The 13,974-nt window shown below is 41.4% G+C and overlaps 1 protein-coding gene across 1 annotated transcript in view; it reads left to right on the forward strand.

Moving 5' to 3' along the window:
• The first annotated feature begins 457 nt into the window (after positions 1 to 457).
• Positions 458 to 13,974, forward strand: part of TWSG1 (twisted gastrulation BMP signaling modulator 1) — a 43,949-nt gene continuing 30,432 nt past the window's right edge. The window contains exons 1-3 of the mRNA XM_040432928.1: positions 458 to 595; positions 9,850 to 10,007; positions 12,665 to 12,764. Of these exons, the coding sequence (XP_040288862.1) occupies positions 9,885 to 10,007; positions 12,665 to 12,764 (223 nt within the window). The 5' untranslated portion in view covers positions 458 to 595; positions 9,850 to 9,884. The remainder of the gene's footprint in view (positions 596 to 9,849; positions 10,008 to 12,664; positions 12,765 to 13,974) is intronic.

Consider the following 13,974-nt stretch of genomic DNA (forward strand, 5'->3'; position numbering starts at 1 on the left):
AAATCCAAGTGCAGATGCATGGCATGTGCAACTGCAAATCCAAGGATCGGGATCCTCCATGTGAACATGCCTTAATCACATCAGAATTTCTGCAACTGAAAATCAATTCCACACAAATGAATGGGTTTGTTTCTGCAATCTCTCTCCAGATAAATGGAAGCAACAAATCTGCCCTGTGTGAATTCACCCTTACATATAAAATATTCATCGTGTATTCCTCCCGTGTGAATTGATCAAAGAGGTTGTGCGTGTTCTAGGACTCGTTAGTAGAAGAAACCACACTAGTCCCTTGTAGTCCAAGATATAAAGCAGCTCTGAGGGCTGTGAGCAGTGGAGGTATCTAACAGAAGAATACCAGTCATTTGTCTATGGGGATGGAAAATAGGAGGGAGGTGCTCTGGGAACTGACTGCTACTTTTTTTGTGAGCATATTGGGGGCTGGGATATCCCTGCTCCTCCTTCTCCTTTTCTTCCACACGCCATCAGAGTCTAGGAGGTTACAGAAAGCTGGATAGTTTGAGCCTTGTTGAAAAGGAGAAGTATAGTGAGACAAACCCTAAGGTGAAGACGAGGTCCCATCCCATACAATTTACTGGTAAGAACCTGGGAGGAGGTGGGTTTAGTTCTCCATGGAACATGAGAAATTATCCTTCCTTTTTCTTTTTCCTTGGGGTGAAATTCAAAACTGTAAGGAAACCAAATGTTCAGACTAGTGACTAATTCCTTTTCACTTTTTGTTGTCAACACAAGAAAGAATACAGGGTAGCCTTTTTTTATAGAACGTGCTTATAGGTAGAGGAGGCCGGAGAGAGATTTGGATCCAAACTTTACCTATGGCAGATGACTGCAAGGAATGTTATGCTGCAATTACTTACACTGGGCTGTGTTGCTGTTAACCCATTAAACCCCTTCTTTCATTCAGTAGTTATTGGAATTCTGCACAGTTTTGTGTTCACATTCGGATGGTTGCAGTGTAGATTATTATTACTATGCATTCATTATTAGTGCTATGTTTTTACATCAAATAAGTCTTAAGGAAGGGGTTACACTTGTATCACACTGGTATATATATTTTATCACTCTGCTTCACTTTACCTTTCCTAAAACCAATTAAATCAGGAATGCAAGAAAATCCGATGGGATGTGTCTGTTCATTTACATGACAGTTTAGGCTGATTCCAAAGGCAGATTGCAGACCTTTCAGTGGAACCTTTTAATGAATGCGACTCTTCTGGAGCAACTTTATTGAGCATCGCTAGCCCCCTATGGAAACCTAATTCTACATTTTATTTAACAGGTCAAAATCATTACAATGAAAGGGTTAAATGGCATGTATTTTGTTGTGTTACGCTCCAGTTATTATAGGGTCAGGAGAGGCATGTTTCAATTTACTGACCTTTTACATGAACTTCTTTCTGGACATTAGTGCATTTACTAACCCTATAATTAATTTTATGTGTTTTTGTGCATTTTAAAGCTGCATGACCAGGATAGGTCATCATACAACATAATACACTGTCATGTGCGCAAAACCAATAGAAATGTATTTCTTGGGTATATATGCTAAATAAAGCAACCTGTGGACTTTAGTATACAGCAGATGAGTAGTCTTGAGCTAACTTGTGTTTCAAGTTCGGCGTACAAGGTTCAGGTTGGGGTTATCTAAGAATTTCGTTATGGATTCCGCTACCATGGTCCGTGGTAGCGGAATCTATAACGGAATTCTTAGATAACATCCCAACCTGAACCTTGGACACCGAACTTGAAACACAAGTTGGCTCAAGACTACAGATGAGTGGTATAGTATATAGAACTTCACTGCCAAACACTCTCATCATATGAAATGCATGGATAGTATAATGGGGCCTGATCCACATTATATCATGGTAGTGTATGCGACACGATAGAGAAACTATAGTATTATCGCTCAATTACAGGTCATCAGTATAAAGCGTGTTAGGGTTGGTGTCACGTACAGCTTTTTGTGGCCTTTTTGGATCCATTATTTTCAGCCAAAGCTAGAAGTAGGTTGGAACGGAATAAGAAATATGAAGTAAGGACTTATACTTCTTTCCTGCTGAATCAACTTCTGGCTTTGGCTCAAAAAATTGCCCTTAGGCCCCTTTCACACGAGTGAGTTTTCCGCACGGGTGCAATGCGTGAAGTGAACGTATACCACCTGCACTGAATCCTGACCCATTTATTTCAATGGGTCTGTGCACAGCCTTTTTTCTTTTTTTCACGCATCAGTTTTGCGTTGTGTGAGAATCGCAGCATGTTCTATATTCTGCATTTTTCACGCAGCCCTGGCCCCATAGAAGTGAATGGGGTTTCAGTGAAAAACGCATTGCATTCAGATGTAATCCCAATGCAGTCCGGGTGTAATGCGTTTTTTCACTGATGGTTGCTCGGAGATGTCGTTTGTAAATCTTCAATTTTTGTTTTTCACGCTCGTGAAAAACGCTTCAAAACTGACTGCACCCACGCAGAAAAACCTGAAACGTTGAATGCAATTGCAGACAAAACTGACCCTGCTTGCAAAATGGTGCGAGTTTCCTGAACGCATCCTGACACAATCCGTATGAAAGAGGCCTTAGGTTCCCTACACAAAGTAATTTGCTTCTGGCGTTTTTGTTTTTTAAATGTCAAAATAAGAAATTATGGGTTTGTTTGTTCTTATCCATTTGCAGTGTAATTTGGACAAAGCGTTTCTTACTACTAGTATTTTATTAATGGCGTGTGGCCATATATTTGTGGTGAGGATCATCATATTAGGGCTGATTCACATGACTGTGCTCGGTCCATTAAAGAGGACCTTTCATGGGTCCAGACTTTATAAACTAAGTATCAGGGTATATAAAGGCATACAGTGTGGATCTAATAGCGCTTACTATTTTTTTCTGGGCGCTGCTCCATTCGCCCGCTGTGGTCCCCGTTGTATTCTCCCACCTGGTATGCTAATTTTTGCATTGGTGCAATGGGGAGGAGACACATTCTTTCTCCGTGGGCATCTCCTTCTCTCTGGCTGTAGCGCTGTCCAATCACAGCGGAGAGCATCACAGCCAGGGAGAAGGTGAGTTTTTTTTTTTTTTTTTTTCTCTCTCCTCCCTGGCTGTGACGCTCTCCGCTGTGATTGGACAGCGCTACAGCCAGAGAGAAGGAGACGCCCACGGAGAAAGACTGTGTCTCCTCCTCATTGCACATGTGAAAATTAGCATACAGGGCGGGAGAATTTAACGGGGGCCACATCGGGCGAATGGAGCGGCGCCCAGAAAAAATAGTAAGTGCTATTAAATCCACACTGTATGCCCTACATACCCTGATACTTAGGCCGAATGCAAGCCACGGTTGGTCTGGGAGATGCTACCATTGCATGGCCTGTGTTTAAAGAGGACCTTTCATGGGTCCAGACTTTATAAACTAAGGCCGAATGCACACGGCCGTGTTCCGCAGCCGAGAGCGGTCCGTGGTACCACGGCCTGGATTCCTGTTGAGAGCAGGAGCGCACGGCGTCATTGGTTGCGCATGGCGCATGGCAGGAAGCGCATGGCGTCATAGCAACCAATGACGCCGTGCGCTCCTGCTCTCAACAGGAATCCAGGCCGTGGTACCACGGACCGCTCTCGGCCGCGGAACACGGCTGTGTGCATTCGGCCTTAGTTTATAAAGTCTGGACCCATGAAAGGTCCTCTTTAAACACAGGCCAGGCAATGGTAGCATCTCCCAGACCAACCGTGGCTTCCCTGACCCCAACTGACTGCAGCAGCATAGTGATTTATGATGCAGTCAGTTCATATCTGATTGCGGGTCTATTGTTCTGTACTCGCATCATTCCCGGGCCGAGCATGGTCATGTGACCAAGCCCTAAATTGGCGACATTATGTTCTGACATGGACAACAAAAATTTTGCAAAGAATCAGTCACTGAGTGACAAGTTCTGGAAACCATTCTCATGCCTGATGAAGAGACCTATGTAGTCTCCAAAGCTTGACATTTGTCTTTAGACATTAAAAGGTAACCACCACTGAGGACTCTCAGCTTTTTTGTCTTCTACCAGTATCAGAGACTGCTTATTCTTATAACCTGCCCCCAACAGTTTTTGCGTACTTGAAATTACAGCTAAATATTTTATGCATAATAACTGAGTACTCTGTAAAATGTATTTAAAGGGACACTAAACCTAAAGGACAAAAAACCTATAACATTTTTTGCTTTTAAAAGATGCTATTAATAATTCACACATTATTACACAGGGAGATGTCCTGCTGATAATCGGACATCTTTCATTTTGATGATAGAAACTCATCAGCCGACAAAGTGTTAGCTGGTTTAGTGGCTGATCGGCAGCTCGATTATACGGCCAATTATCAGGTATGAGCATTCCTATGAATACTTGTTCCTGATAAAAATAAAAAAAAATTGGGGGGGTGGGAGATTTGTGAATTTCTTTATTACACTAGCAGAAGGCAGAGTTTAGAGAAGATACTTCTCTGAAATAGAGGTTTGAAACTTGCCAAGATAATTAGGTTTCCATCAGTCAGCAAATGAAATGTTTTCTGGTTATCTTATCTTGGTATGGGGTAAACCCGTACTAATGAAAAGATTTAACATTCCGCTTGTGCCAACTCTGTAACCAACAGCGGGAATAGAATCTGATCTTATTATCCTATAATGAAACTTAAGTCAGAGATAACTCTGCTTCTTGTACTGCGGCCTAGCAGATCGTGGTGTTTAGCTCAGTAGGCTAGAAGGACGAGGATACTTATCAACAGTCCATCTGAAATGCATCACTAGGATTAATGGTCATCTGTTTCTATATGGTCCTTAATCTCCGATAAAAGACACAATCTGGTATTTAACAAGTCACACGAGAGAAACTAAATATAAACTGTTCTATAAAATGCACAGTACTGGTAGTGTGTTAGTAAGATTTGCATTTGTGAGGTTCCTAGTGTATCTAAAACATCCTAATGTATTCACATGGAAAGAGGGTCAATCACTAGACATTCAGGGTTCTCCACCATGATGTCAGAGCATCATCAAGATTAATTAATAGTTCCAGCACTTAAATCCTCAGAGTATTTAGAAATTAGCTGTCTGATTCAGGGCTCATTCACACGGCCATAGTTTCTGCATCTGATCCACGTTTTTTGCAGGTCAGATGCAAACCCATTGATCTCATCTGGGCCACAAAAGCTGTAGACAGCATACCCACGTTCAGTCCTCATCTGTAAGTCCTTTTCGTGGCCCTGAAAAAGAGTAGATCATGTCCTATGTTTGGCCGTTTTGCGGACAAGAATAGGACTTTTTTCTAGAAGGGGGGGGGGGGGGAGGAGGCATTCTCACAGCTGGAATCTTTATTTTGCGGATCAGCGATTTGCAGACCACAAAACACTTACGGCCGTGTGCATGAGGCATTACACGTTTCAGGCCAAGCGGTCATAGAACAGTAAGAAAACCACACATACTGTCAAAATTTTTATTTTATTTTACTTTGCCACTTAACCCGTAGAGCAGTGTTTCCCAACCAGTGTGCCTCCAGCTGTTGCAAAACTACAACTCCCAGCATGCCCGCACAGCCAAAGGCTGTCCGGGCATGCTGGGAGTTGTAGTTTTGCAACAGCTGGAGGCACACTGGTTGGGAAACACTGCCGTAGAGGACCAGCGCTGAGTGCGGTGACATGTACGGCGGGCTGATTGGACGGGTGCAGGAGCTGCGCCCGTCCGATCAGTGGCACTGACCCGGCAGTCACTGACAGCCGGGCCCCTGCTGCATACACCAGCATCAGTGAAAACACAGATGCCGGCATATTAACCCAGCTTTGACTGCGGCATGCAGAGGGTACGGGTTCCCCACCGCTTTCCCATCGGGTCCCCGCACTGCAGTGACTGGGACCTGATGGCAGAGAAGTCAGCCCGATGCCTTCCATAGGAATCGGGGCTTGCCTTCTACAGAAGCCTGTGAGATCCAGCCCCTTAGGCTGGGTCTCACAAGCAGGCTGTCAGCATAAAAGCTGACATACAATGCATTACAATACAGGATGTATTGTAATGCATTGCAGAGGGGATCAGACCGCAGAAGTTGAAGTACCAGAGTGGGACAAAAATAAAAAGTTAAAAAAATTTATTTTTCATAATAAAAAAAAAAGAAGTTTCAAGTAAAAAAAAAAAATAAAAAAAACTTTCCCAAAATAAAACACATAAAATTGTGAAAAAAAAAGAAAAACAGACATAGTGGGTATTGTCAAGTCCGTAAAGACCGGCTCTATAAAAATATCACATGATCCACCCCCTCACCTGAACACCGTAGAAAAAATAAAATAAAAGCTGGGCTAAAACAAAAAGTGTAATACCAAGTGATTAAAAAGGTGTATGGCCCCCAAAATAGTACCAATCAAACCGTCACCTCATCCCGCAAAAATAAGCCTAAAAAACAATAAACAATCGGGCAAAAAATAAAAAAAAACTATGGCTCTCAGAATATGAAGACACTAAAACATGATTTATTATTTTTTTTTTGGTTTCAAAAATGCTTTTATTGTGTAAAACTTAAATAACTAAAAAAGTGTACATATTGGGTATCGCTGCGTCCGTAAAAACCTGCTGTATAAAAATATCACATGAACAGTTTTTATTTTTTTTATTTCTTTTACGGTGTTCACCTGAGGGGTTACTCAGATGAACATCGTAAAATAAATATAAAAACTGTGTAAAAGAAAAAGCCATATTTTTTTGTCACCTTACATCACAAAAAGTGTAATACCAAGCGATCAAAAAGTCATATGCACCCTAAAATAGTACCAATCAAACCGTTATCTCATCCCTAAAAGATGAGCCGCTACATAAGACAGTCGCCCCCCAAAAAAAATATGGCTTTCAGAATATGGAGACGCTAAAAAATTATTTTTTAGAGCAACCAAAAATCATATGTACCCTAAAATAGTACCAACAAAATTGCCACCTTATCCCGTAGTTAACAAAATTGGTTCACTTTTTTGTGAGTTTCTACTCTAGGGGTGCATCAGGGGTTTTTCAAATGTGACATGGCAACTTAAAATTATCCCAGTGAAATCTGCCCTCCAAAAACCATATGGCGCTCCTTTTTCTTCTGTGCTCATACAGAAGTTTACAATCACAAATGGGGTGTTTCTGTAAACTACAGAATCGGGTTAATAAATATTGAGTTTTGTTTGGCTGTTAACCCTTGCTTTGTTACCGGAAAAAGATTTATTAAAATGGAAAATCTGCCCAAAAAGTAAAATTCTGAAATTTCATCTACATTTTCCTTTAATACTTGTGGAACACCTAAAGGGTTAAGTTTGTAAAATCTTGAGGGGTGTAGTCTCTAAATTGTGACGCAAATAACCTTTGCGCCACAATCTGTCACATTCCCCTTTGGGCAGGCCCGACTTATTCATATTTTCTACACCTGTTTTAAGCGTAGAAAATGGTCCAAATTTAAGCCAGCAAGGAAGCTGTCTTACATTTAGATTGGCGCTGGATATGCTGAATTTATGTAGAAGCCGGCGCCTCTACATAACTTTGACGGATCCACAGTCGGCTATAGGAATTATTAAGACCAGTGTCTAAAACGCTGGTCTTAATAAATGACCCCCTAAGTTTGTCTACACTTTGTTCAGGTGGACTTTTTAATGGTATTTAAAGGGGTTCTCCGGGAATTAAGAAAATGGATATACTTAAATATTACTTTATACTAAACACCTTTCATTATTTATAATGGCTAGTTTTTGTCTGGGGAGCAATCGGGGGGGGGGGGGGGGGGGAATAAAATGGCCGCTCTCCCATTAGTTCACACAAAACCTGTCCTGATCACACATGAGGACAAGTTACTTTACAACACTGAGGTAAAGAGCTGCCTCATCCTCCTCCTCTCTACTTGTTAGAGATTATGATCCTGAATACAGATGATAAGAACTTTATCTGAATCTCTGGGGAATTTAGTCCATGAGGAGACATGAAGTACAGAGAGGATGGACAGGACGGACTGTGGTAATGTGTTGCTGTGGTAATGGAGACTGTAAACAAGTGCTGCTGCTCATTAGCCACACCTCATCCTCCTCTTATGTCTCCTCATCATCTCCATTCCCAGAGAGATTCACCTGTATTCAGGATCATGATTACTGACTGGCAGAGCAGAGAGGAGGATGAGGCAGCTCTTTAGCTCAGTGTTGTGAAGTAACTTGTCCTCATGTTTGATTAGGACAGGTTTTGTGTGTGCTGATTGGGTGGCGGCTATTTTATTTCTCCTAATGATTGCTCCCTAGACAAAACATGGCATTCTAAGTAAAGAAAAGTATTTTGTGAATATATTTATTATAAAATAATACTTTTTGTATTCCTGGAGAACCCCTTTAACTAAAAAGTCCACGTTTTTACAGTATCTGAGTGCTGGATTGTCTTTAAAAATCTGGTAGGCTGTTACTGAGGTGGAGTGTACCCTGGAACGCACTGGAATCTGGACACTTGCCTCTTCCAATGTGTTTACTGCATGTGTGAACATACCCTACAGTTTGACAAGAACTTTATGGAAGAACCTTTAGCAAACTGGAAATTGTATTATTTGTGCAAGAGTTTGTACACCTTTCTCCTGGACTCTGTATTCTTACATTTATAAATGTGGAAACTAAATCCAAATTCATGAAAATGTTCCTCACATACTTTTCTCCATTTTACACTAATGGTTATACAGTACAGACCAAAAGTTTGGACACACCTTCTCATTCAAAGAGTTTTCTTTATTTTCATGACTATGAAGGCATCAAAACTTTGAATTAACACATGTGGAATTGTATACATAACAAACAAGTGTGAAACAACTGAAAATATGTCATATTCTAGGTTCTTCAAAGTAGCCACCTTTTGCTTTGATTACTGTTTTGCACACTCTTGGCATTCTCTTGATGAGCTTCAAGAGGTAGTCCCCTGAAATGGTCTTCCAACAGTCTTGAAGGAGTTCCCAGAGATGCTTAGCACTTGTTGGCCCTTTTGCCTTCACTCTGCGGTCCAGCTCACCCCAAACCATCTCGATTGGGTTCAGGTTCGATGATTGTGGAGGCCAGGTCATCTGGCACAGCACCCCATCACTCTCCTTCATGGTCAAATAGCCCTTACTTTCAAAGTTTTCCCAATTTTTCGGCTGACTGACTGACCTTCATTTCTTAAAGTAATGATGGCCACTTGTTTTTCTTTACTTAGAATTTGTATTATGGCAAGAAAAAAGCAGCTAACAGTCTATTCAGTAGGACTATCAGCTGTGTATCCACCTGACTTCTCCTCAACGCAACTGATGGTCCCAACCCCATTTATAAGGCAAGAAATCACACTTATTAAACCTGACAGGGCACACCTGTGAAGTGAAAACCATTTCAGGGGACTACCTCTTGAAGCTCACCAAGAGAATGCCAAGAGTGTGCAAAGCAGTAATCAAAGCAAAAGGTGGCTACTTTGAAGAACCTAGAAAATAACATATTTTCAGTTGTTTCACACTTGTTTGTTATGTATATAATTCCACATGTGTTAATTCATAGTTTTCATGCCTTCAGTGTGAATCTACAATTTTCATAGTCATGAAAATAAAGAAAACTCTTTGAATGAGAAGGTGTGTCCAAACTTTTGGTCTGTACTGTATATTGCATTTTGTGTCAGGAAAATATGATTGCAAACCACTTCAATAAAAGACCTGCATATGACAAGAATCAACTTACCACTGAATGTATAGCTGAAAATGGCATGTAGAATGACCAGCCCATTTTTTTGTATTCCTGACAATACATTTTGGGCTATAGTTTGACCGGCAGGATATAACCTCTCTGTTCTGTATATTTTCAGCTTTCTTTGGAAATTTTCAGTGTCCTGTATAAAGAATGAAGCCGTCTGTCCTTCCCATTCCAGCAATAGCCGTTGTTTTGTGTCTTGCGTGGATTATACCCATTCAGTGCTGCAATAAAGCTCTCTGCGCGAGTGACGTCAGCAAATGCTTAATACAGGTACCTTCAGTATATTATTTATATAGTAAAGGACAAGCGTTCCCTCAGCCCACCAGAGGGAATTATGCAGAGGGTCCACCCATAATGTACACATCTACATGTTAACTGCATTCACAGGACATGGAATTAGTAAGGTCTAATTATATTATCTCCAAATCAACACATGAAATATAGACCCTAGTAGCAAGTGTTCGGCTCCAGTAGTTTACCACAAATAAGGATAATCTTCTGCTGGAGCTTTGAGGCCATTATTTTGGCGGATCATCTGGTACTCTGGTGGACCTGGTCATCTAACAACTTGGCTATCTTGGTTTTTTTATTTTATCAAATCCAATCCATATTTTCCAGTATAGAACCTTCAAGGGTACTTGGAAGGAGGTTTATGCTGCCTGAAAATGGGCATCATGGACTCTATTATTACAAACAGCATTGTTGACTCTGAAATATTGCAGAATAGGCAGAAGTCATCTCAACACCTCTACTCTGGATTCTCCCTGCCTAGCTTGGCTAGATGTGACATGTCATTCCCTATACAGAAATTGAGAGAGACCTGGTAATTGGGCCAAGTCGGGCATAGAGAAGACAATGGGAAGCTGCCATGATTACTCTTCTCATCTTCCCCCATCTGGGAACCTACCTGTCTTCTTTCCACACCTGGCTCTGCTAGATTGACAGGTATCTCACTATACAGAAATAGAGAGTGACCCTGCTAATTTTGCCATCAAGTATCAGATTGGTGTCTGAATGCATTTTATTCATGTCATAGTTCTCATAGCACAATGTGGTCAGAATCCCCATAGTATGAAAGGAATTCCCACCATAGATATGTTCTCACATAGCTTATTGATAAAATAGGATTGGAGCTGCTGTGATGCAGTTCCATCATGAGCGTGTGGTTGCATTGTCACCTATTCCTTTGAATAATACTTTTTTGTGAGAAGGATTTTCTGACAATATGTTCATCATATGGTGTAGTACTGCTTCGACTCCCAACTATCAACTGTAATCTGTATGGAAACCTGTCAACCATTCCCATGCATTGCCACCACAGTGAAAAATAAAGCTATGAATGGGTTGTCCACATAGTGCCTTTATATGACACGTTCTCCAAAATGAGAAGACTTCTTCTCGGGCTAATAAATGAGGGAAACCCCTTAATATTTTAAGTCTGAATTCCCCAAAAGGGTATCTAAACATACATCATCTAAACTAGAAAACCCCTTTATGCAATATTGTGTACTTTGTTAAACCGTCTGAAGGGGACTGGGGGGTTTCCTAACCATTCGTATAATGAAGACAGAACATAGATTGATACCACAACATTGATCCATAGCTTTATACTAGGAAAAGGTGTAGAGATGGAAGGAGTAACTATGACATAAATCACAGACTAAATAGTAGCCATAGGCAAGTTTTTCCGCTGCAGAAAAAGTGAGGAGCATGCCGCCATTATTACAGCTGTCTGGACTCTAAAGCTGTACAGACACCCTGGTGCCTACACAAGGCCTAGGAATGGAAAGACGCCCAGTCTTCTGCTCACTATGCCTTTAAGAGCAGACTCCACCACCACTTCTAAAAGCGATCTGCGCTGCATTGTAATTTTGCAGTTGTAGATAACATTTTTTTCTAAACTAGATTGTGAGCTGTTGTGACTTGTTTCATTTCGCTGCTCTTGTGCTTGGCTTTCCTAATGAGCCCATTCTGTTCTCTCACAATATTCGTTATCTAACCAAGAAAACCAAGTACTGGTGATCAGCATATCCCCACCGATCCACCTTTTGGAGCCCCCACAATATTACTAGAGAATCTTTGTCCATACATTTCCCCGCTACTGATAATGTATACTGATTATCCATACAGATGAGACAACTGTCGGCAGAAAGCTCTGGACCCCCCATACACCCGCCCGAACAAGCACGTGTTGTAAATGGGGAGAAAGCGGGTTAGTGGGCAGCTTATCTCCTGAACAACAAAATGATCAGGCATGTTGAACTCTAACATGCCTGTCTCTTCTCTTTCCTGATATTGGCTGAATATTTTCACCCGATCCTTTTATTCTCCAGGGAGATAAGCCGCCACCAGAACTGTCCGGCAGTGGCTTTCTCCTCTCTCTCCATAGCATACACAGTATATGTGCATAGGGAAGCCGGGAGGGAGACGGGAGAGACAGCTGGCTTGTTCGGCTGTCACCTATTGAATGTATATAGCCAGCTAAAGAATCGTTGTGCACTGAAAAGATTGCATTCAACTATTTGTAACCTTGTGCTCCATGCTTACAAAGGTAATGAGGCATCTTATACAAGATACATCTTGGAACTTTACTTGGAGTGTTCTTGGAATACCATTAGAAGGTTGTGGTGTAAACAGGAGCTTAATGACTTCCTTTTGTGTGACCCCCTCCAGACATTTGTTCTACTCCAGACCAGAAGTCTCCGCATTATAACATTTTTCCTGCTGGGAGCAATCATGAGCACTGTGACAATTTCAATGACTGTTGTCTGTCTTGATTTTATCACACTTTCAAATACAGCTACTGCTTTTTACATGGAAATGTACACAAACCAGAAACAGAAATTCCGGATGTCAATAGTTTTAGTTGTTTTTTTTTTTTAATTTTTTAATTTTGAGCTTGAATTTTTATTTTATTTTTTTACCAGGAGCTCTGCCAGTGTCGTCCTACAGACGGAAACTGTTCATGTTGTAAGGAATGTATGCTGTGTCTGGGTACACTCTGGGATGAGTGCTGCGACTGTGTTGGTAAGTCCCATCTTGCAATGTTAGATCCTGTAGTTAAAGGGGTTTTCTGAGACTTACAAACTGATGACCTATCCTGAGGATAGGTTGTCAGTATCTGATCGGTGGTGGTCTGACACCCAGGACCCCCGCCAATCAGCTGTTTGAGAAGTCAGCAGCGCCACAGCCTTCTCTTTGCTTTTCCTAGGCCAGTGATGACACATTCATCGGTCAAGTGGCCTAGGCGCAGCTCAGCCCCATTTAAGTGAGTGCAATACCAAGCACAACCTCTATACCATGTAGGGCGCTGTGCTTGCTAAGCATGGAGTAGGGCACTCACAAGAGCTCCGGTACTTTCTCAAACAGCTGATCGGCAGGGGTCCTTGGTGTCTGACTCCCACCAATCAGATACTAATGACCAATCCTGAGAATAGGTCATCAGTTATAAAATCCTTCAAAACCCTTTTAATATCTGGGCTGGGCAGTTGGAACTCTGTCCTGACTATTGGCCACAAGGCTTCTGTCCCAAAATAAAAGTTTCATATGGTCAGGATTTGCGCAATGTTTTAGCCACTTTTGGCACACTGCATAAAAAATTGCTGTAATATCGCTCTGAAATAACTGTTCGTAGGAATGTATTAAGTAGCGTGAAGCAGTAGCTAACGGTTCTTTTCTTCTATCGTTACATGCCAGGATTTTAAAAAGTAGCACATAGTTTTTCCTCCATAGGATATTCTGAAATTGCATAAAATGTCTTATGCTACTTTCACCCTAGCATTAATATTTCCCAGTATTGGGATCCGTCATAGTGTCTCAATATCGGAAAAAAAATGCTTCCTTTTTGTCCCCATTCATTGTCAATGGGGACAAAACGTAACTGAACAGAACTGAATTCTCCAAAATGCATTGCGTTCTCATAGCGGAGAGCTTCTCATAGCGTTCTCATAGCGGAGAGCAAATCACCTGGTCAAGTTAAAGAACTAGATGATCTACTAGTTGAAGAAATAGCTAAAATGACAATGAAAGGAGAAGTTATCATTATGGGAGATTTCAATCTTCCAGATATAAACTGGAAAACCAAAATAGCAAGTTCTACCAGGAGTACAGATATTCTAAATTCCCTACTGGGGTTATCTCTACAACAAGTGGTTGAGGAGCCAACCCGGAGGGAGGCCATTTTGGATTTGGTATTCACAAATGGGGATTCGGTATATGATGTCATTGTAGGCGAAAC

This window comes from Bufo bufo, chromosome 5, assembly GCF_905171765.1.
Source record: "Bufo bufo chromosome 5, aBufBuf1.1, whole genome shotgun sequence".
Classification (NCBI taxonomy): Eukaryota; Metazoa; Chordata; class Amphibia; order Anura; family Bufonidae; genus Bufo; species Bufo bufo.